At 48.9% G+C, this 23,444-nt stretch overlaps 4 protein-coding genes across 4 annotated transcripts in view; 1 reads left to right on the top strand and 3 right to left on the bottom strand.

The window, feature by feature from the left end:
- The window catches only part of LOC128731714 (fasciclin-3-like), a 91,775-nt gene extending 86,498 nt beyond the window's left edge, over window positions 1-5,277 (bottom strand). The window contains exon 1 of the mRNA XM_053824847.1: window positions 5,165-5,277. Within this exon, the coding sequence (XP_053680822.1) occupies window positions 5,165-5,240 (76 nt within the window). The 5' untranslated portion in view covers window positions 5,241-5,277. The remainder of the gene's footprint in view (window positions 1-5,164) is intronic.
- Window positions 1-23,444, top strand: part of LOC128731713 (uncharacterized) — a 184,018-nt gene that overhangs the window by 109,074 nt on the left and 51,500 nt on the right. The window lies entirely within an intron of this gene.
- Window positions 11,000-12,446, bottom strand: LOC128728243 (nephrin-like). The gene is made up of 5 exons (XM_053821867.1): window positions 12,274-12,446; window positions 11,976-12,193; window positions 11,519-11,851; window positions 11,267-11,455; window positions 11,000-11,184 (listed from the first exon to the last, which is right to left on the bottom strand). Exons 1-5 carry the CDS (start codon window positions 12,444-12,446, stop codon window positions 11,000-11,002), a joined length of 1,098 nt encoding a protein of 365 aa, XP_053677842.1.
- Window positions 14,675-21,428, bottom strand: LOC128731715 (fasciclin-3-like). The gene is made up of 4 exons (XM_053824848.1): window positions 20,909-21,428; window positions 17,061-17,723; window positions 15,566-15,747; window positions 14,675-15,482 (listed from the first exon to the last, which is right to left on the bottom strand). The coding sequence occupies exons 1-4, from the start codon at window positions 20,955-20,957 to the stop codon at window positions 15,228-15,230; spliced, it is 1,149 nt and encodes a 382-aa protein (XP_053680823.1). The 5' UTR covers window positions 20,958-21,428; the 3' UTR covers window positions 14,675-15,227.

The following is a 23,444-nucleotide window of genomic DNA, read 5'->3' as shown; positions in this document are numbered from 1 at the left end:
GTTTCCTCGTTTGAACGCGGGCGTGTGCCAAAAGCGCAGCGCGCTTTCGACCTACTTTTTTAACGACTTTCATTCTCACGCCGGTGGTTGAAAAGGACGGCGTCGGTTAAGGGAAGAGAAGCCTAATGGCGCGACAAGGATTAAAGTGTGGCTCGAGTGAGAAAGGGGCTTTTTCTGCGTGCTAATGAGTGTTACAATTAGCTGGAGTCGATTTCCAATCGATCCTGGGCGACATGTGATGCTTTTTCAGAGGATCCATCTAATGTTCGCTTGTTGGCTTTAAAATTCATTTCCAATTGCGTAAGAAAATGCCTTTCAGTCGGTTAATCCCGAGAAGGAGGAATCCAGAAATTCAGCTTTAATGAACGAAAAGAACGAAATCTGTCTCTCCTGGTTCAACGCACGGGGAACAGCCTCTTTTTCCGCTTTCATTTTTGACGGGTTCATTTCTTGTGCTCGGCCGCTGGAAAAACAACCCATCCCCGGGGCCACAACACACCACACCACCTTCGGGTTCATCGCGGAGTCGGAAGAAGCTCCGGAAAAGAAAATAAATAAAACCAACGACTGATGGTTGCTGCTGCTGTCTTTCGGATTTGAGACCGCGCGGGCGTTTTTGGACGTTCGTCTTCCGAGCGTCCTCTGCGAGGATCGCGCGCTATCTTGACAGCTTGACACATAACCTCAAATGCGGAGTGAGAGAAAAGGAGAGAGAAAAAAAAGAAACCAGAATCCCCAAAACGTCTTCCCGTACCTACGAGGGAGAAAAAAAAAAGCGAGAAGCTTCGCTTTAGATTCGGAAGGGACTGCGACTGCGTGTGCCTACGCATTTTGGTGTTGGCCACGTCTTCATCAACCCCCATTGGGGGGAGGTTGACTGGTTCGAACTGGTGGCTGTGGTGGTTGGTCAAGCGGAAGACCCAGAGAACCGGCCCAAACGTGGAGCTTTAAATATGTGCGCCGCCCTCGTCTGCGTCCGCTTCGTGCGGTTCAGAACACAACCACCAACGTCCCAAAAGACCTCTATTTCATGGTACCATCGTCATGTTTTGATTTCGCTTCTTAAAACGCCTCAGGGAAATGATGAATGAACAAGAAGATCGTCTCTTACAAGAAGCAAGAACTTCCAGCGGTCCGTCCGTCCACAAGAATATGCGCTCGCGCGCCAATTTTAAATTTATCTCCTATCGATCTCTCGCCTTTCCACGGTTCGAAGGCTCTTTTCTCGATCTTCAACGTATGCGTTCTCTCTGTCTCTCTCTCTCTTTCTCTACATGATCGCTGCTGATCATCTCCTTTCCGATCGCTTGAAAGACGCGGTCCGTTTCTTCCAAGCCCCGATCTTCGCAGCCTCTGCTGGCGATCGAATCTCGGTTCTCGATTTTCCATCGCCCGTTCTCTTTGTTCTCGTTTTCCGTCGGCGGTTCGTGGGGAAACGCGTGAACAAGCGTGAGCGGCATATGAGAGAAACACATTCGACGAAAATAAAGAAAGGAGTCTGGCAAGAGGGGCCCCAGAAAAGAAGCGAACATCGCGGAACCGGTCAAGGCGATCGCGGAGAGGGAGGATGATCGCCGGTACAAACGACTTCAACGACCCGGGCAGCTCGAAACCCGTTTTCTACACGCTTTGCCCGGCTCGTTCGGACACACTAAGGGGGGTTGCTTTTTTTTTCTTTCTTTCGCTTTCCATCGCGCTCTCGCTCCTTCTTGCACGATCGTTGTTTTATCTTTCTCTCTCTCTCTCTCGAGCCGCGCAAACTTTCTCTTCCACCGGAGAACGCGCGCTTCCAAAAGCCGGTTTTCCCCACTCCCATCGCTGGGAGTGTATGTGTGTGCGTTTTGTACGCGTACGTGTCGCACCTTCAATCCCTCGTGAGGGCCGCGATCTTCGTCGTGCGTTTATACTCAATCACCGATATTTTTAAAAACCGCGCCCGTGTTGGACCCTGTTTAACGGTCCCTGGGTACGCGTACTAAGGGGAAAAACAAAAGCAAAAAGAAGCAGAAAGTCTTCCAGCAACATATCTCATGTCCACGTGCAGAGAGAGAGAGAGGTCCCCGTTGGTTGCGTGCACTAGGAATCGTTTAATTATCGACCTATGAGTGTCCCCCCGATGACGACGGTGGTGATGCATTTATGTATAAATAACAATCTCCACGCCTTCCAAGCAATAACAATTCGAGGCGCATTCTTGGGTGCACACGAGGGAAAATCCTCCCAGACGATCGGGTGGGTGGTAAGCGTTGACTCATCCGGGTGGGGGGGTACGCGCGTGTTAGAGAAGGCCGGAAAAAAACATTCCCGCTACGCAAGTGTGACGCATTCTCATTTTCCGACCCATCCACGGCGCATTTTCCGCACGTTTTCCGACAGCTGCTCGTGGGGAAGGAAAATACGAGCCGCACTGGCGCACCAGACGGTTGTGTGCTCCCGGAATTACGTCCCCTGGCAACCCGCGACGAACAATCGACGGTTCCAACGGGGCCACCCCGGGTGTGTGTGTGTGTGCGTTTGTTTTCCTCAGTATACACATTTTCCGCGTTGGTTGGCCTTCGGGAGTGCAGCAAAAACGACCCTTTAGGGGGGACCCTAACGGGAGTGCATTTTTCGCCACATGTTTGCAACTCGTTCTCGAATTTTGATACCACCAAAAAAACGATCTGTTTTATTTTTTGAAGGGGTTTTTAACGCAAAAATACACCGCTCTTTCTGGCCTTTTACTTCGCTCGCTTTGGGCATTTTTTTCATGCGAATGATGACCATGAATGGGTGACGACGGGTAGGTCGCTACCGTTGCTTCTTGATGGAAATTCAACAGCAAAGTGCTTCAACACAACAATTTGGGACCTCCAAAACCAACGCGCACGCTCGCGCTGATTGGAGAGTTTTTCGGGAGTTAGTTTTCAAAAACAACCCATCACGCTTTCGAGGGCAATTTTTGGAGATTTATGTGCCCCGTGCGCCTTGTTTACTCCTTGGGTAAGGATATTTTGATACCATGGCATTGTGTGTCGTCGGCTTAATATACATTGGTTCCCACATCCCGGAAGAAACCGAAAACAGCTCCCGACCACGAATCGGAATGTAATGTTTCTTTTACCCCGGCCATTCCCAAAAGACCTCACCGTTAGTGCAATTTTGTAGCGCCTTTTTTTGCCCACTTGCTTCCGAAATCAACACCATCAGACGCCAAAACGTGCGCATTTCGCTTCTTCGAGGGGCCCTCACTCAAAGGCCTGGTGGTTGCTTTTTGGTAGCGACAATAAATGCCATCGCCTCACTCAACACGAGAAAGAGAGAGAGAGCGCATTATGTGATTCATCGCAACATTGCAAACGATCGGTTTGTTTTGGTGCACAACGCCACTTTTGCCTATGCATGCAGTTTATGCGACGCAAAATTTTCCAAAAGCCTCAACGCGCGGCTGGCGTCATTTTACAAGGCCTTTACGGCAGCTCGGGCGAACGAAAAAAAAAAGAGCGATGGATCATCGAAAGAAGAAAACCACGGTTACGCGCGAAATAAAACATTCCCCTCTTCAAAACCGGCCGCGCGCGTCGTGGCCGTGAAAATCGTAGCGGGAAACCGAGCCCGTTCCTCATGGGGAGGGACCGCTAAAATGAACCGGCAGGCAGAGGCTTCGGGGTCGTGGCTCACATTTTCCCCAACCCCAAAATCGAAATGGCGGTAATTCGCGCGTCACACATTATCGAGCAGCCACCAGCAGCAACGGTCAGTGAAAAGAAACGTGAGCCAGGCGAGGAAGAAGCAGAGAACGTGTTCTCACCACACAGCCAATCCTTCGGGGGAAGGACTGGAAGCCGCCACACATTTTATGGGAGCCCATCAAACAAACACAAAAAAAAAGCCCACCACAAAACCGGATTAACTTTTATCGTCCCTACGTGATCGCGCGCGCTCATCATTCACTCCACCCACGAGCCGGGCCGGGCGCTTTGGGGGAATGACAAAGTTTAACTACCGGCAATTATGGCGCAGGATATGGGAGATAATAAGGACAAGCTTTAGCGAGGAGAAGTAAATCCCGGCCGCCCGTTACCCACTAATATGCTCACCGAAAGCATGTGGATATCGTCGCGCACGTTTTCGTTAGTGCATTCAGGTCGAAATTACAACAGCATTTAAAAGTTCCACCCGCGCGATGGATGGGAAGCGAGAAAATCAATGCACCAGAGCCCATTTGTTGGCTGTTTTCCTCCTTCATCAACTAGAAATAGCACCACACCACCACCGCGGCGCGTGAAGGAATGCCGGGAAAATTTAATTTTCAATCCCACTCTCACACGTTCTCTTTTTTTCTCTCTCTCACTCACCCGCTTTTGGGGTGTGTAATTTCAGGTAATGCAACAGCAACCATAAACGTCCGCCTGCAGGGGCCACGCTAGGCTAAAAGTAAGTAAAAGTTGGAAGCCATTAACGTGGCCCTCAAACGCGATAACTTCTCCTCGGGGCGTATATCTCGCGCGATCGTCACACCAACAACACATCGCACCTCTCTGTAGCGGCGAGCCACATTAGCATCCCACAGCATCATTAGCAGCAACGCGCGACGCCTTGAAAACCACGTGACGAGAGGACGTAAAGGTCCCCACATACCCGGGGTTTCGTCATAGATTTTATTTTACTTTACACGAGCTCGCAATTGATTCTCCGAACCGACCGGTTCTCGTGTGAGAAGTCTACCGCCTTATCGATGAGTAAGAAATGTGAGTGATTCACGCTTCATTGAAAGAGGGAACTTATGCCGCTTGATGATTGCAAATGTTATACAGCGATGCTTAGATCATCGCCATCGAGAGAAAAAGATAAGCACTTCGTACACCTTTTGGAGGTCCCCCCCTTCGAGAATGAAATTGGAGGTCTCCTCTTTCCCGCTTGAGGCGCATTTACATTTCAAACAAAACGAACCCGCATCACCATCCATCGGATTTCCAATGAATTTTTCAATCTCCAGATAACATCCCAACCAAGCGGGGCAGGCTAATTTATCTAGCCGTCGCCGCCGGAAGTGTTTCATTAATAGTCAAATGATCCTCCGGTGCTCAGGCTTGGTTGGGAAAGCGCGAGCTCGAAGCCCGTGATTTGGGGGAAGACCGCTGGTCTAATGGTCAGAAAAAAAAAACAAATGTCCAATAATTACCTGTGAACGCGGCGCAAACCGCCAACAGCAGCAGCCAGGGCAGGAAGCTGGAACGGGCATGCATTTTCGACTGCATCACCTTATCTAACACACGGTGGAGAACTGAAAAGCTGGCACACTGGGGATGGGAATCGAATTAAAAGGGGGTTTGAGAGGGAGAGAGAGAGAGAGAGAGAGAGAGAGAGAGAGATAAATTAGGAAACGGGTGGAATTTCTTTTCCCTTTCAGGGTGCTTTTGTCTACGTCGATTTTTCGGCCGTCGGAGTTATAATCTCTCTTTGCGTCTTCGTTCTGGCCACACACTGCACGGACCCTCTTCTCGGGGGCATTACACACGATCGTACCCGTCTTGGATAAGGGTAGGAAAAAATCCAACCCCCGGCAACGAGCTGGTGAGTTAGATTTAATTTTGTCTGCGCAAATTCTCCGACCCACACCGATCGTTTTGATCGACTTTCGAGATTATGTCAGATGCATCGAGGGGTGGAAAACATAAATGAAAAACCACCACCACCACCCCAACGCACACCACTATTTGTTTTTCCGGCAGCCACAGGTAGGCTCTTCGCTCGCCCGCCCTTGCGTAACTCTCTTCTCGTTCGCGATCACACGATCAGGGGTGTATGTGTGCGTCTTTCAGGTCTTTTGACTGATAGTTTTCTCGGGGTTTCTTTGCGCCTCATGAGCCCCCGGGGGGCACCTTTCTCGAACGGATCCGTGTGTTTGAGGTGGGGCAAGATTAAATAACCTCCCCGTGAACGTCGAATAATTCACGCTTGAGACGAGCGATGTGGTGGTGCTCTTTAATTTGCAAAAACCGAAACCTGAGCTATAACCTCAACAACAGCCGGGCTGTAAGCCAAAATTATTCGCCCAGTGGCTGTTAAAGCACGAAGGTGCAACGAAATTACGTCGATTAGTACTATTTTGCGTCCACCGGTACAAAGAATTGGCGTTGTGGGTGGGTTGAGGTCCTAAACAAATATTTTTTACCAAAAAAAGCTACACGCGAAGAGAAAGAAATGAGAGAGTGAGAGCGACGGATAAGAGAACAACATCAGCCAAAACAGGACATGCGATGCCCTGCCAACGCGATTTATGAAACCCCCTTGGGGTGAACGTGCGGCTTAAAAACATTGGCCTCGTTTTTATGATTATATTCTTTTTGTTTTGTTTTTATATTTTATGCTGGTTGGTGTGGTTTTAGAATATTTGCAAGGGGCTTATTCTCGCTCTCTCGCTAGCGGATCAACAGCGTGTTTCGCTCTTGTGATTCCGTGTAATTCCTGTGTCTTTGTTGCTTTTTGTTGTCCCGTGTACTACCACTAATCCTGTTCGCTAAAGATTAACCAAAAGAGGGAACCGTTTTGTTTCTGAAACGCACAAACACACACACTGTCAACCGATTTCTGTCGCGAACGAAAAGGAGCACATCCCTCCCCCCCCAGCTCGTACACGCAAATACACACGCCAAGTTCCACTTGTTGATCACGATCGATCACGCAGCAGCTTCACCAGGATGGAAGGAATAAAATATGACTCCTTACGAACACCTACCCGTTGGTAAAAAATCGCAAAAACCGAGGAATACACCCCACTTGGGCTGCCACAAACGCTCGCACACACGCACGCACGCACACACACACGCTCCCCACACAACGGGTACAAACTTCACGAACTCCACGCGCGTACCCCCCCGTTTCGAAGGGTTTCTCCTCGTACACCCACACCAAGCGAAAGGTGTGAGATGTTTGTTGGAGGCTTTTTTTCGCGAAAAAAAAAGGGACGCCACACCACACCGAGGACGAAAAAGGGGTCACACGCGAGAGATAAACAAGGGCTAGTGTTAAGGGGTGAGGGGGCGTTGCGCGTCGATCGCAAGGATTCACCGGGTATTTGTTAAGGGAAGAACGATGAAGAAGAAGAAGATGAAAACGCACGCGGAGAAGTGAACGAATCAACCGAACCGACCGTGAGTACGTCGCGCAATGGAATAAAACCGCATCCGGCGTGCGATCGGTAACCGTGGTGCTTGACTGCGTTTACGTTTGTGTGTGAGTGCGGAGGGTGAGCTGTCGTGCGAGCGAAAGAGCGCGAAAGAAGAAAGAGAGAGGTTGGTTCGCGTGCTCTCTCTCGCTCTCTCTCGCTCTTAACGCGCTCGCGGTGGGCTATTCATACAGGGTAGGCAAATGATCTGCCGGTTTGAAATGGGGCGATCGTTTATGACTCACTTAAGGGTTGATTCTCACGAAGGTTTTTGTTTATTTTTTGCTACAGCAAAGTAATATAGCAATATAAAATACGTTTTGCTGAGAAACAATTCGATTATTACATTTTCTTCTACTGATAAATTATTTACCAACCTTTTAAAAAATCATCTTTAAACAATTACGAAATCTTACAATTTCCTAACCTACAAAAGTCGAATGATCCTTTTAAAGAATTCCAATGTGCCAAATTGATACATAAATTAGAGTTTATTTATGTTCTAGTAATTTTCTTTTATTTAGAGATAAAGACTATTTTTCATAAAACATTTGCTTATACCCCCCCAAAGTGTTCGCCACCCCTGAAGTACCCCTTTTATGGGTCTTTCTCGCAACCCCAACTCACCCCATCCAGCACAAATACACCTTCGTTGCGTTGGTTAAGGGCGCCTGAGGAACTGGAAGGTGACGGGTTCCACAGAACGGCGCCCCATTGTTTGCCAGGGCGGTTTCTTCCCGGCTTTTTTTTCCCCCCAACCGTGCGCTCCTTTCGGGCTGACTCACGGCGCTGTTTTTGAATCCAACGGTTACGATTTTTCGGTTTCCACAGCCAACGGTGGCCCCGCCGTTAAACCACGGGTCTGAGTTCCTCGTGGGGGCTAATCGTGGCCATCAAACTGGTCATAGCGGAAAATAAAAATCGATACCAATCGCATGGGGAGGTTTTTTGGGAGGCGTTAGTTCTCCACGGGGAGGGTGAGCACCCTCGGGCACAAAAGGGGTGGCTGGAGCATTTGTGTCCAGCTAATGTCCTTCCGCATGCTAATGGGAGGTAGGTCGAGCCTGTGGAAAGGCAACCGAGCGAGCGAGAGAGAGAAAGAGAGAGAGAGAGATGAAAAAAAACTAGCCAGAACATTAAACAAATGTGCCCTTAAAAGCAGCCTGTATGATTAGCTCACAGGTCCTGAGCTGGAAGTGGACGATGACGTCGTCAAACGCGACATTCACGCGAAGGAAAACGCAGACAGAGTGAGAAAAAGAGAGAGAGAACGGGAGTGAAAAAAAGGGCGAAAAAAGAAACCACCCCGGACCAGCGAATGGAAAAAGGGCTTCAAATGCGGCTCGCACCACTACACGTGGCGCACCTTTGCTACCCCGTATTTGCCCACACACCTGCTTTCGTCATTATCGTCGCGCTTTGTTCTCGCGTTTGCCTCACACACACCGGAATTGGCTTGCTGGGTCCAAGAAATCCACCGAAGCTGGCTCCGGCCGGCGGCTGCCAACAGGTAGCTGGACCTCACAAGCGTGTGTGTGTGTGTGCATTGAGACTCCGGGTACGTTATCCAACCCATTCGCAACCCCCTGGCTGCCGGTTGGACCCCTAGCGTCACGTTCCGGGGGTTGATTTTACAACCGCGCGGCGTCGCTGTTCAATTTGGTTTCGTGTAATGCTCAACTTCATTATCAAGTGTTGTTTTTACGTTCTTTTGCTACCTCCGAAGCGATCTATTTTTGTATTCTGATAAGTTGTCTGCTTTTCAAATTTTATGCTTTGTTTCCTTTTTTCTATCTCGTATTTTTACTCGCATATTGGCTTTTCTTTTTAATTTGGTTTTGAGGGTTAATTTTCGCATAAAACGCTCCGCTCAATTGGATTGGGTTTTGTTCGAAACCACGCTTCTCCCCGGACACGCTCGGGGTGGCTTGAAGACTTTAAGCACCCCGAACCAAACCAACACTACCAGGGTGCAGCCTGCCAGGGTTGATCATGCGAATGCCGGGCACAAAGAGAAAGGCAAATTGCGCGACCGAGGCCAACATAATACTGTGCGCTGCCCACCTCCACGGTTCGAGCGAGATGCAGCATTTGACGAGCATTTGCAGAACCACGGCATCATGTTTCCAGCCTCACCATTTACCAAATGCTGCAAGCGCAGCGAAATAGAACCCCAAAGGACCCTCGCAGGGCACGATCGCGATCGCTACCCTGTGTGATCTTCGATCAGCGGGACTCTCCTTCGGATTTATGATCTCCCAACGCATTGGGGGGGTTGGGACCAAAATGGGTCCCAACGCAGACGTGTTCGAGCCCGCGAGCCTCCGAGAGCGAGCGTGCATCAGAAACTGGTTTTGGCGAGGCTTCTTTGGGCTGAGGCTGCGTGCGCTCGTGTGTGTGTGTGCGTGTGTGTTTGCTGGCGCGACGAGCCCCAGCATTTCATGTGTTTTTTCCTTCTTCATCTTCATTTTCTTTCTGTTTTTTTTTGTATTTTTCGACCGTTACCGAAGTGGAGTCCCTGGCCGGTTTTTCGGGTCACCGGAGCCCGCACGCCCTGACCGATGCCGGCGCATAAAACTTTATGTTTTCTTTATGCTTGAGCTGCGTCCGAGCGGTGGGGACACCAAGAGCGCGAAAGAGCGCAAACATCGGCAGCGGGGAGCAAGCAAACCGGTCAACTGGGGTTTGGCGTGCGGGAGGGCTCTCGCCTTACCGGGGGAGGGCTTTGTTCTTTGAGCTCGGTGTCAAAATAAGCCAGAGTGCACGGAGATGGAGCAGCATGGAAGCAGAACGAGCCCAAGAAACCTGAAGGCAATTCGAAATGAAGTCACCTTTTTTTTTTGTATTAGAGCTTTCTGCAAACAAGAGAGCAAACAGCACAACAGCAATAAAAACAAAACAGCACGTAAGTGAAACGTTGCTGTGCGGTGGGAGAAAAATATGGGCCCTAAAGTAGGGAGGGTTTTGGAGCCCTCGGTCGGAAATGGAGCCCTTCCGTGAGTGACCGCCGTTTGTGCGAGACGAATCCGAAAGCCACCGCTGGCGTGTACCGTTTAGTGGATGTGGTTGTTTTATTTTTTGGTTTCTAGAAGGCTTTATTTCACCTCTTTTCGCGGCCACCTTCGGGCGGGACAATTAATTTCCTACCGCTGCCGGATGCCGGGTGCTGTGATCGACCGGTCCGGATCGTGGTGGTTGGCGAGCTGACGAAGAAATAATTATTCCCAGAATGACCGCGTTTTATGGATTGTTTGTGTTTTATTTTTCTTTTCGGTTCCATTTTGCTGTGCGGCTTCATTTGCGTAGCTAACCTAGAAACGGTATTTTATGTGAACTGTTTGACTTCGCGTGCGTTACGCGCCGTTATGTGAGCATATTTGTAACGAAGGGCTTGAAAAGGCCTTTTGTACGATCGCGCATGGTTTGTGTCTGGGCTAACCATTGACCAGGTGTCTTGGCTGATGTAGCACAGTGTTTTATTCAGCGTAGCGTTGAAGAGCTGACAAAAAAGGTGTTATTTTAAAAAAACTACAGTTCATACATTAGCAATTGAGGCTATATTTTGTGCCCTCAAAACTGCGACATTTATAATGTCCTTGCTGGCGCTAAACCGCGCGGATGCCAATTCTTCTTTTACCGTTTCTCACCACGGCCAACCCCGGCGGCTCATTAGCGTTTCAAATAGGACGAAGCACACTTCCTCTTGGTTTGTTCCTTTATCAATAACTGTTAATTTTTATTTGCTTTTTTTTCTGTATTTTGTAAACAAAATCATTCAACATGAAAACAGGTTTCGAGAAATAAATTCAAGTTCCGCCTGCGAGACGGTAGAGAGCTTCCGCGTGTCACCTAGTTGTAGGTGCTGATCGGTAGCCGCGTTTCTTGGCTGCCTTCCGGATGGCGAGCCTTGCAGATGAGCGTTTTGCCAGCATCCGTGGGCTTAAGCCGATACGTGAGCGTCTGCTGGACCGTATTTCCTCGGCTGGATCGACTGATGAAGGGCGCTGAGAGTCCTTCGTAGATCAGCTGGTCGTCTATTGGGAAGGTGGTAGTAAAATTTAAATAATTCTTCAAGAAAAGCATGATGGAAATGATCCAGCTTAAGAGGATACTTACTCAGGAACCACAGGAATCCTGCCGGTGGGTTACCGTCCTGTGAGACGCATTGCACCACCAAATTACTGCCGGCTTTGAAAGCACCATCGCGCTGGGAAACCTCGCTAGAAACGACCAGTTTGGGAGCTTTGGGCTTTTTAAGCTCCGATGTTTCTTCCTTCTGAACCTCCTGCTTGTCGTTGGTGTACACTGGAATGTAGAAACGGCATTAATGCCTCCTAATTCTCGGACCAACACCTTCCGATAGGCTACCTTTCTTCAGCTTGATCGGCAGGCTCGTTTCCATAAAGCCACCAGGATATGCCGGATGTTCTGCACGACACGTCACCTGCTTGCGGTTATCCTCGACGGCGATCGCACGTCGGTAGATCTGCTCCACCGTCGTCCGGCGGTTGGAAGTCTCCGAAAACTCGGCGCCCACGTCATCCGTCAGCTTCACACCGTCCAGATACCAGGATAACTTCGCACCAGGCCATCCATTACGGGACACACACCTCATCGTGACCTTCTTGCCAAACTCAAACTCCCCATTGCGGCTGTCCACGTTGCTTGCCAGCTCAATCTGCGGTGGTTCGGGGGCAACTGCTTGATAGTGCGGAGAAGAATGAGATACAAAAGGAAGCTACAGTTACGACCCATCTTCAAATGTCACGACCACCGTTGATGGTGGCGCATGACACCGTTTAATAGCTCGATTGATGGTAGCAACCTTCACCTGAGACCGTTATGTCGATCTGGCCCTTGTAGGTTTGACCCTTGACGGAAACGGTGCACTCAAATGGTCCATCATGGGTCGGTTTGATCGTGTCGATCGTGATGCCACAGGATCCCTTACTCCAGCCGAGTCCGTAAAATCGAATGCCTTCCACCGGGGCTGGTAACTTATCGCTGGCTGCGAATGGTGCTGGAGCTCCTGGGACCTTTACGCTGGAAAGGGCGTTTATTTTTAGACGACAGCGAAAGATCAGATGTCAGAATGGACGATGCAACGTGGAAGTGAGACTTACATGCAAAAATCCACCGGTTCCTCCACGAGACAGAGCAGGTTGACGTTCTTCTGACCCTCAGCGACGGTTACCTCACCGGACGGTTCTGTTATCACCTGAAGCGCACAACCGGTTGGCAAAAATGCACCCAACAGCACGATCCCAACCACCGAGAGCCACTTTCCGTTGCACATGGTTGCAGGAGTTTGTGAGAACAAAAAACAAAAATGGGAAGACAATTCTGGGACGTCCAAATTAGCACCAAAATTTCGCTTTGGTTTGCGATCGCGCGATCGAAACACCAAACTCGAAAACACTCGAAAATTTCTTGCGCGTCGTACGCCAAACTTCCTTCAACGGTGGCCCGTTGAACTGAACTGAGCTGCCGTGGGGTCGAAACGCTGGCTTTTAAATTCTGCACCCTCGCCGTAAAAGAAATAAACCAACCCCGCGAATGCCACCGAGATCGTAGTTCCGGAATAGATCGCTGTCGCAGTTCCTTCAGCTCCAACAGCCTGCCGCCAGATGGCGATGACCGGTTCTTGGGGGGAATCTTTTGGCCCGTCTTTGCCTCCGTTAATCTCGCTTTGTTCGTACGCGAGCTCTCCGCACATCGGTGGTGTTAATTGCGCTACATTCGGTGGGATATTAGGACGACGCGAGGGACGACGAGCGTTAGCGAATTCCGGCGCCGTAGGCGCATATTAATTTGATCAATTTTTCGTCAACCCCCCGGAATCGAACTGTGTTGACAAATGTGTGCGCCACACGAAGAATAGGCCAACAAACCCCCCATCTGATCGGATGATCGGCATCGAAACGAGCCGATAAAGCTCTTTAAGTAAAGCACAGGCGACTCCGCGACTTCCTTCATGCCGGTCACCGATCCGCAGCGGGACCTCGGTCGATCTCGTTAATTATTTGTTTTGGGGATGCTCGCCCGCTGGAACCGGTTGGTGCGCTTGCGAGGCAATACACACCGTCAACCCCGTCGGATGGGGTGGAATTTAAATTTCGGCAATCTAAAGTTCTAACGAGTCCCATAAAGGCTGGGTTTTTATGGTGCTGTTTTGCCGCGCCGGTCTCGCTCCCGGGGGTCACTGCCGGAAGGGCCGTGAAACGGTTCCGCTGGGACCGGCAGTATCACGGCATGTTGTAGAGCTGTGTGTGTGCTTTTCGTTTTTGTAACGTTTTATACCTCGCGGATTTGCGCACAGGATTCGCGAAGATTGCGACCCGTTCGCGGGTTTTCCGAGCAGACGGGCTGAAACGGAAGGAAACATTTTTTATCGCTTTATGACACCGGTCACCGGGCTCGATTGCATCGATTGCGGTTGATCGCTGGGGTGGAGGGTGAAATTTTCCTTCACCCTGAAGCGGTGCCGGGTTGTTAAGTAAATGGAAATGGCCGGGTGGCAACTTTTGACCACGCGCGACCGAAGGTTCACTCGAGGTTGGTTGCGGTTGCTTATTTTAGGAGGAGCTGGAGGTAGCACTTTTAGCTCCTCTAAAGCAAGGTCGATTAAATTCAATCCCACCAATGATGCCATCGTTTGCGGTGGAATAATGTTTGCCGTGGGTTAGTTTAACGCTTTGGTCGCCTCGCTTTAATTGCTCAAATGACAGAGGAAAGAGATCTGATGGATTGGCGGTAAAAGCGATCATTTTGATGAAATCATTCATAACTCAGAATCGGTCAAGTGGTGATTAGATCATCGTTTTATCGTTGATTGATGGTCCGGTCATTGCGATCATATTCTGAAGTGAATGAGCTAATGAACCATAGTCTGGCCATCGAGCGTGATGTTACATTGCATTTGTTTCGATGAATTATTGATCTAAAGATCGTGGATTCTATTTAAGCCCACTCCAAATAACTGATCATGACGAAAGAGTACTTATTTGTTCATACGAGCTTATAAATTCAATTCAAAATCACAGTTCTAGTTCAAAGTGAGTTATTTGAACCATATGCGCCGCAATGTATGCAATTTGCATAACATTTTCGAATATCGTTCGAAAATCATGTGTAACATTTACTAGTATTTTAAATTAGTTCAATTTAGTGATATACTTCGTTGAATAGATAGATCAAACCAGAAAATATTTATTCTCTTAATTTATTTCAAGTTTGTGGTTCTCATAGCTCTGGCAAAGGTACCAATCCTTCCAACGAATCACACTTTCGAATTCACATAAGTAGCTTCCGCTCGGTAAAACCGTTGGCGTGTCATTCCGAGCCGGTTCCACGCGCTCTATCGCGTTTATTACAATCATTAAAGCCTGCTCGTTCGTCTCGTAGAGAGTACTCAAATAAATAAGTTGTCGTACAACACAGCCATGGCTGCGCGAGTACATACTGAAATGCGTTTCCCTGGATATGTGATCCTGCGGATCACTTGCGTTGCCGGTTTTTTGTTTGTGTGTGTTTCCGTTCCACCCCGTTTCTTAATTCGATCACTTTCACACGGCACCCTGGAACTGTGCATTTGGCATGCCCACTTTGCTTAACCCTGCGCTTATTCTAGTTGAAAAAAAAAAATACAGTAAAATGTAAAATAATTTTGGTACAGCCACATCACGACAGCCCAGCTTGGCCGATTGCTTTCGCGCTGCCTCCCCCACCGGTTTTTGGGCCTTCAATGTGGCGTAAATACTTTTTTTTTCGGAGGAACTATCGGATCGTTTTGCATATTTTACAATTTACAACAAAGCGGAAGTACATTATGCCCTTTTCGCGTGGGAAATGCGAGTCGTGCTGGTGAGACGCAACGGGCCCGACCGGGCAGATGAGAATATTTCCGAACGAACCTCCACCGCGCTTGTTAGACCGTCACCAATTCTCCTCCCCCAAAAGCCTGCATCAGGGTAATATTCTCATACTGCCAGCCTTGCCTGGGTTTTCCCTGCGACTCATCGGCAGACTCGCAGCCACGCGAAGGACTAGCGACTAGCGCGGGATGGGCCAATTGGATTCACAACACACGTGTAGCTATCACAGAGCAGAAGAAGGTCCAGACGCTTATCAGCCAGAAGGTGGCCGCGTTGCTGCCGTCACTCCCGTAACCATCCGCGTCCCGTACGTACTCCGCCCCCTCGTCATCCACCCGCACCGCCTTGATGACGTACGTCTGTGTGCCGAGTACGTTGGTGGCTTCGAGCGTGAACAGCGAGGCACGCTCCTTCGAACAGTCGTTGTTTTTCAGCAGCACCACGTAATCGCCATTTCCCTGCAAGAAAAGGACAGACACCGTGATCAGTACTCGGTGCTGGCGTGGGCAATGGCCCAATCCGTGTCAGTTTAGGCTCCTACCGTCATGCGGCGAGGCACAAACGCTTGGTACTCGTCGACGGATTCGCCCTCCTTTATCAGCCGCCCGTTTACCGTCCACCGGGTGATGGGTTGCGGGTTGGCGTGGATCGTAATGTTGACCGTGGCGCTTCCGCTCGCTGGCAGCTCGTCGATGTGGATGTGTGGTATCTCTTCCGGTGCGACTGCAAATCCGTCCGGTTGGTGCATCCGAGCGGGAGGTTGAAACGAAAGCGAAACATTAACGCGAAGCGAAAACGCCACCATCGCATCGGAATCGGATCGATGCTTCGCGTGGAATTAGAGTCAACAAACAGGCGAGCACGGTTGGCGTGGCCGGGGCTTCGACTGGGAGGCCCTTTTTCCTCCCCGAACCGTGCCGCGGCAAGATCAAACGACATGTGTACGAATAATCAGCAAAACACAGAACGGCGCTTTGTCCGTTCATTAGCAGGGTATGTTAACTTTGACGGGGCGATACCACGCCGTGGCCTGGGGCTGGACTCGATATCTCATTACGGTGCGAATTGCGAGGCTGCCTTCCCGGAACAGGGAATGAATATTTCATGCACCGAGTGATGGTGAAACATGGTGGAAAAATAGTTACCCTTTCGTGGGCAATTTATTGTGACGCTGTTTGCACCGGCGTACCTGCGCAATTAGGCGCAATTCTTCATCAAAAAAGTCACAGGCGTTTTCCACACATCCGGGATCGTGCAATTTTCCCGATAAAACACGAAGAACACATCCACCGTAATGCAGGATGGGATGGGTGACTTTCCTTTAAAATGTTTTTGGCATGTTTTTTGGCGCAAAGAAAAAGGCGACCATCCCCGAAACTGAGCAACAACCACCCATCATAATGTTGCGAGAAATTTGCATATCTCCCATCGAGCGAAAGGGACACTCGAGCGGGTCCTTATTCGTAATTTTCCAGCATTCGCATGGCCACGGTTTTGGTGGCCACGGTCGTAAAACCCACGCTCCTCGTGGTCCTGGATCGAGTTCCGCTAGGGGCGGGAGTGAGTTTTTACGATCGGGCCCTTCTCCCAAGGGCAGCTATAAAAAGCAGAGTGAAAGGAGATTGTGCCGGGGAAATAGGACATCTCGGGTACGAGTACGGGTTCACCGGAATGACGATCGCCAAAACCCGATAAGAAGGTCCAGCTGGTTTAAGGAGGACCGTATCCAATCTCTCGAGCGCGCACACAAAAGGCCACAGCTATCGGGACATTTCCTGAACCCTGTCTCGACCTGTTATGATGGTTATATCCCCGCCAAAGTGGTTGCTTTGATTCAAATTTAACAATGAAGGCGTATGTGGAATTCCCTGACATCATAACCGACCGCGCAAATGCTGATTATTAATTCGTACACCGAATTGATCCCATCGACCGGCCGATGAGTCGCGGCCAAACTCGTGGTTTCCCATGGCAGACGAAAACCCGGCCACTTCTGGCCGGGTGACTCACACCGGTACAGGAGCCAAAATACTTACACTTGACGTTCAGCGGGAAGATGGTTTCCTGCTTCGTCTCAAGCGCAAAATGTTCCATCACACAGACGAGCTTCTTGCCGTTCAGTTCGGGTGTAATGTGCAGATTCACCTCCTGCTGAACCGTCTGCAGGATCTGCCGGTCGTGCATCTCGGACGTGACGTGAACCGGCTTGAGTAGCTTTGGGTCGAGCGGTTCATCATTCAGAAACCAGGTTAGGTTGGATTGAGGCAACCCAAGGCGTGACACACATCGCGCTTTTAGCAGCTGATCCGCTCGAATGCCACCATCCACGAGGGCGGTGTGTTTGGAGATCTTCAGCTCGGTTGGTTGAGGTGCGACTCGTTGGTGCACTTCGATCGCATCCTCGTACTGCTCGCCACCGATCGTCAGGACACACACAAACTTCCCGATGCGGTCCGACTTGAAGACTGCCAATCGAATGCCACATTCGCCCTGGTCGAGGTCACCAATGGATTTAACGCCCGTTGGCAGGTTGGTGACGTCATACATCTCGGAGGAGGTTCCCGGTAGCCGGACGCGGCACTGTTCGATCGGTTTATCCGCCCGGCACAGCAGATCCACATTGCGCTCCAAATTTGCGTAGAACGGTGACATCGATGGGATGGTTTCGATGCGCTGCGATTGCACGAGAGCCAGCAAACCTGCACGTGGGGTGAAAAAGGGACACGAACGGAAACGAGAAGAGAGAGAGAGAGAGAGAGAGAGAGTTAATTGAGGTTCAATATTGATTTTGTGCGACCTTTCTCGCGTGCGCTCGGGGACGGTGCGGTGTTGGAATTAAATCACCGGGTCCCACACCGAAGGTCACCAGACGGGTTGAAGTGTGATCTCAAGCACGCCGGCGCTGACTTGGCGTCACCGGTTTCGAGTGGGCTGCGAGCAGCAGTACCTTATCCAGATCAAGGCGTGTTTGAACCCCCGGAAAAGGTTACGCGAAGTGGCGGTTACACTCAACCTTCCGATGCGCTTCCCAGGAGGACTCCAAACAGGGCGTTTGGCGTTGGTTTGGGTGACTAACTGAATCGATCTCGTGCGTGATTGGAATGCCAGGTTTGGGCTGGTTGTATTTGGTCGTTTCTTTTCACGACACACCTCGGCGGGAGAATGCATACATTAGATGGCCTCCAGCGGATTATTCCAGCAACATTCGTAAGCAGTTAATCGGCTGCATTGCGTTGTCAATTTACTGGCTTCTCGATGCTGCAGCTCGTTTTCGAACACCACAAGCCCTTCAACGCTCTCGAGGCGTGTTATTTTCAATCGAAAAACACCCTCCAAGCCCGTGTGTGTTTGAAGATCACATTCTTGGAAACGTCCAAAAGAGTGAAGAGAAAATCAAACCCCTTCGAGCAACCGAATTCGCCAGTCCAAGAAACGATTCGGGGGTGGGATTGTTTATTTATTCACCACCCGCGAATGCAACCGGTGGAACGTGCAAGCTTCCCGTCTATTGGTAAAATAAACAGAATTCCTCCCAGTTGGCTAGATAAATCGATCTCGGCTTCCCAGCACGGTGTTCCACGTGCCTACTAGATGGAGACATTAGCGCATGTTACGATCGTATGCACGCTTCTCGAACGGGTGTTAAAAAGAGCGAATTGAGGGCGATAAAAAAAACGAGTACAACAAATTTTTTACCACCCTCTCATTCGGTTTTTTTTTCCTCTTAAATTTTTAGGGGATGAAAAACTCTCATGCAATCACGCATGCGAGGGTTTTTTCTTCGCTCACAAACGTCTTTACGTGTATTAGCCGCCGTTTTGTGGCGTATACATAAGCCATTGACGGTGGCTGCGTGCCTGTTTTACTGCCGCTTCAATTTATCTCACCCTAATCGCGCTCGCAAAACCAGATGCTTCTATTTAGCTACCGTTTTCCGAAAGAGACACACAAAACGCTGTGGTTCAGCGTTTTAACGCATCGTTTCTGCAACGCAGTGTTACAAAATTAAATGATTTATGTCTCCCGACCAATATTTGTTGAGCTCACCGCGCGAACAACTCCGGCGGGGGTTTTAGAAGTGGAATGTGCTTCATTTTATTTCAGTTTATTTTTTCTCGTTCTCCCTCAACCAAGGCAACCAAAAAAAAAGCAGAAGTTAAACGTTGAAAAAAGCAAGAAAAGCAGTTAAACGTGACGAGCGACAGCGCTTAGGGCGCCAAATTTGGCCGATTGGGAAGTGTATAAAAAAAAAATAAATAAATCCCGACACACGTCCAGCCATCAGAGCGAGATGTTGGAGAGGCGAGTTTTCTTTTTCGATTTGTTTCGCAAAACAGGCACGACGCTGTGCATCGACAACCGAATATTAGCAGCATGTCTGAAGCATTCGGACATTTGGTTTATGTATTCCAATCGTGGCCCCCTCCGATGTACGCTGATAAGCCATTGCCGATGGGTGGTGAATCATAAAATTCAACTGCGCCACCACCGTGAGGGGTACGCAAATAGACGACGACGATGATGGTGGAGACACGTCGCTAGTACAGCTGGTTCATCTTGTGCTTCTTCTCGGTAACGCGACGCCACGTGCATTGCAAGAGGAAGGAAACGCGGCCAGCGCAAACAGACAGCAGTTGCGTCATTATGTGAGAACCGTGGGGTGACATTTATGGTATTCTTACGGTGAGAGAGAGAGAGAGAGAGAGAAGAAAAAACCCAGCTCCAATTGATGGGCATTTATCAAACCGTACACACTTCTGCATTGACGTTAATATGGAAATTGCATGCAGGCGGTGTGCCGTCATGAAATGACACCAAGAAGCTGCAGGGCTTTCTAAGGTCGCACGCTGGTTGTTGGTTGACTTTAATTAATTTGATTTTAAGTTATCGAGCAGTTAATTAAGAAAGACACGCTTTCCATCGTGCGGTTGATTTACAGCGATTAATTGCTCCGATAAAACGATGATAGATAACGCATTTAAAGGGGTTTATGAATGCGGGTTTTATGCCATCATTCGATTGAAAGCTACACCAACAAACTATTTAACCATTCTTAGAACAATTTGTGCATGCAACAAATGCTCGAAATTGTTGCTTCGTTGAAATTCACTAGGAAATAATTCCGCGTACACGTGTTAATGGGCTTGTAAAAAATAAACACAATTAAGGAAAATGCAACATTACGTTATTGCAATGCACCTCAAGGTTTTAAATCAATCGTTATCGAGTGCAAGGGTGCCGCAAACACATTCACGGTTCCTTATCATTGCCGCCCGGTGAATTCTTACAAACACCAAGTGATTCAATTCGCGGAAAACAAACGTCCCGATACAAAAGCCCTTATCAGCAGGATGACTGCGATGGGTACGTGTGTTATCGCGTTCGATATGGCACTCTGGTCATACGTTCGTTGTGTGGGATTGTTATCTCTCTTCGTCTCCTCGAACGGCTTAAAAGGCCCACGATGAGTAACGGTGACACCTTGGAATGCTCGTTAACCACCGTAACGATCCGCGATGCAGCCGGGTTTAAATTTAGAACCATCGCTCTCCGTCTAACCTTCCCGCTTAACGGGAGCGAAAGTGGCTTCCCAAGTGGCCGAAGGTGAAAGTGGTGATCGAAACCATGTTCGGGGGACCTGTCGCAGCCCGCAACCGAAACATAATGCCGCCAAAACAAGAAAACAAAAAAATAAAACAGACCACTTTAGGTTGACCTTGGCCGGCTGGGGGGCTTGGGAAGATACGAGCTTGCGCAAAACTTCTCCACATGGCCGGTTTTCCGTTGGAGCCGGTTTCGGACTGGTTTCGGACTGGCTTCGAGAGCCGAAACGCGAGACGCGCCCTACGGTGCGTTCTTCTTCTCCATTCGCAGGTTAACTTACTGTAACACGAGCAAAGGGCAAACAGCAGCCCGATATGGTGCCTCATCATTGTTAGGGGTGTTTCTATTGACCTCCGGGTTTGGGTGCGTTTAGGACGGACGGACGAAAGGGATCACAAATTCCACGCAGGACACACAAACTCGCACACACACACGGACACGCGCGCGCACACACGATGAACGGTTTTCGCGCGTAATCGTCTCGCTTGGTTGATTTGTTTTTATTCCTCCAATTTGAGCGTTTTTTTTGTTCTCACACGCAAAGGAAGACACGCGTGCGCGCGCGGGCGTACGCCACTCGGATGCTGCGTTTTGGGGATGGCCGTGGGGACGAGCACACGTACAAGGGAGCGCACACGTACACTTTCGATTTCCCGAGGGGGCACCACCAAAGACGGACACGATCAATACTGGGCGCTGTTGCTGAGAAGACTGAACGTTGACGTGCAGTTGGACGCGAGTCTCACTTAAATGATCCCTCCCAACAAACGCACTCTCTCTCGTTCTCTCTCACGCTCAGCCTCTCTCGCTCTCGCACACTCACGCACTGAACAATCGTTTATGCGTGGGGGGGCCCTTTAATGCTTGCACGCCTGTGTACACTCAGCGCCAAGCCTTCGCAAAGGCCGGTTGACGAAGAAAGTAAACAAAAGCCCCCTTTTAGGACGAGTTGGTCCGAGTCCGGGCAGAAGCTAGACGTCGTCGTTGCTGGCGGCGACTGTCCCAGCGTCGCTGATAAGGAAAAACTGTGACGTTTGGTGGACCTGCGTGCGACTGACCGGTTTGGTGTGGTGACTAATTCGCTACTACAACCACTAGTGCCGGTCACTACGCGAGCACAGGTCTTTGGACGCCGAGCAAACCGGCCACTACGCACTATGGGATATGGCGATGCAAGCGTCCTTGTGTCCTGGTGGGCATCGATTTTTTGTTTAAGACAACACGAACCATACACGAGTGAGCGTTAGTAGAAACCTGTAGTGATTGTTTGCCGAACATATATGTACGATTTATTAACAAATTACTGCTCATAGTTGTTTCATTTGGAAGAACTCTGGTTACTCCCAATAGTAGCGACTAAGGCATATTTTATAAATATTATTTATGCTATTTTCTATTACTGTGGAAAATGCATTAGTTCACATGAATCATACTACAGAAATGTTTGATTATTTATTTAGCATAAAGACTAATTTGTTACAGTTACATAAAATACAATGCATGTTTTATTATTATTATTAGATAGTTATTTGAACTTTAATCAATAGATTTTTTTTCAAATTTTTAAACATAGTTACTAAGCGCAGTGGGAAGGTTAAAATGATGATTTAATATCATTAGTTAAGGGGTCAGCAACATACGGATGCGAAATATTTCCGCCTTTTCTTGGCTCGTGAATTGGAGAAATAAGGACTCGTGCTTGCGGAAAGAAGAGAATTACAATATTCTTAGATTAATCAAGCATGATATTTATACTGCATATGTTTGAAAAATTGATGCAGGCAATCAACGCTGGAAATGGCATTGAAAATGAATGATGGGCTGACTGGTCGTTCTGAGGTCGCATGCAAGATCAAGCTTCATGTAAATTAAGGAATGGAAACTATAAATTATCCAGAAAACGGTTCTGGTGCAAAAATCCATTTAAATACGATTCGACATGCATCTAATGAGTGTTTGAAATCGTTTCAAATTGTGTTTAAAAAATCGTACAAATTTTCATTCTCTCTCTCTCTCTCGTGGATGTGGCATTGCTTTGAACTCAATTTTAGAAACACATTTTGACCCCCATCTTGTTGGACTCCACTGTGCTGTTTGAAAAAAATAACGATACACATTCATCCCCCGCATTTCAACACGCCCTCGATTGCGACGTGAGGTGACGTAGACGTATTTTTATATTTATACACTCTCTCTCTCTCCTTCGCTTACGTTGAAAGTTTCTCTTCCGCGATCACTTCTCTCTCTCTCTCTCCTGCTCAAATGCACCCCATGCTTGGCCAGTGTAACTAAAGTCCATTGTAACGGACGCAGCATAGCTACGCATTGTAGCATTATTTTTTTTTTGCATTTACCACCACGCACAATGCGGGGCACTTTTCGAAAGCCAAAAAGCTAAACGAGCTCTCGCCCCTGCACAGCTCCGCAACAGAGACGGTCAATATTTGATCACTGGGGGTTGTTTCTTGTTGACGCTTTAGTTCTTTTTTTTTTTTTTTGCTTTCGCTCCTTTTAAAATCGAAGGGATCGCTATCGTTGGGCGGGCTGTGCCGTCGTTGTTGTGTGGTTATTTAAATTAGACGGGTGGGTTCTTTCCTTTTTTAACCTTCTGTGGTATGACTGACAGCGGGCGATGATGATGAACGGCTGAAATGGCTAAGAGGAGCCGTAAAAGGGAATAGAATTTCCACCGATTTGATCGTCGACAGCCCGATATCAAGCAATGCGTCATTACGGGTAATGGCAAGAATAAATCGTGTACGTATCGTGTTGGAAAGGCATGCGTTAATTGTCTGGTATATCTTTGCAATAAAATG

The sequence above is a fragment of the Anopheles nili genome, chromosome 2 (genome assembly GCF_943737925.1).
Source record: "Anopheles nili chromosome 2, idAnoNiliSN_F5_01, whole genome shotgun sequence".
In the NCBI taxonomy this organism is placed as follows: domain Eukaryota; kingdom Metazoa; phylum Arthropoda; class Insecta; order Diptera; family Culicidae; genus Anopheles; species Anopheles nili.
This window is presented reverse-complemented; position numbering and strand designations above follow the sequence as displayed.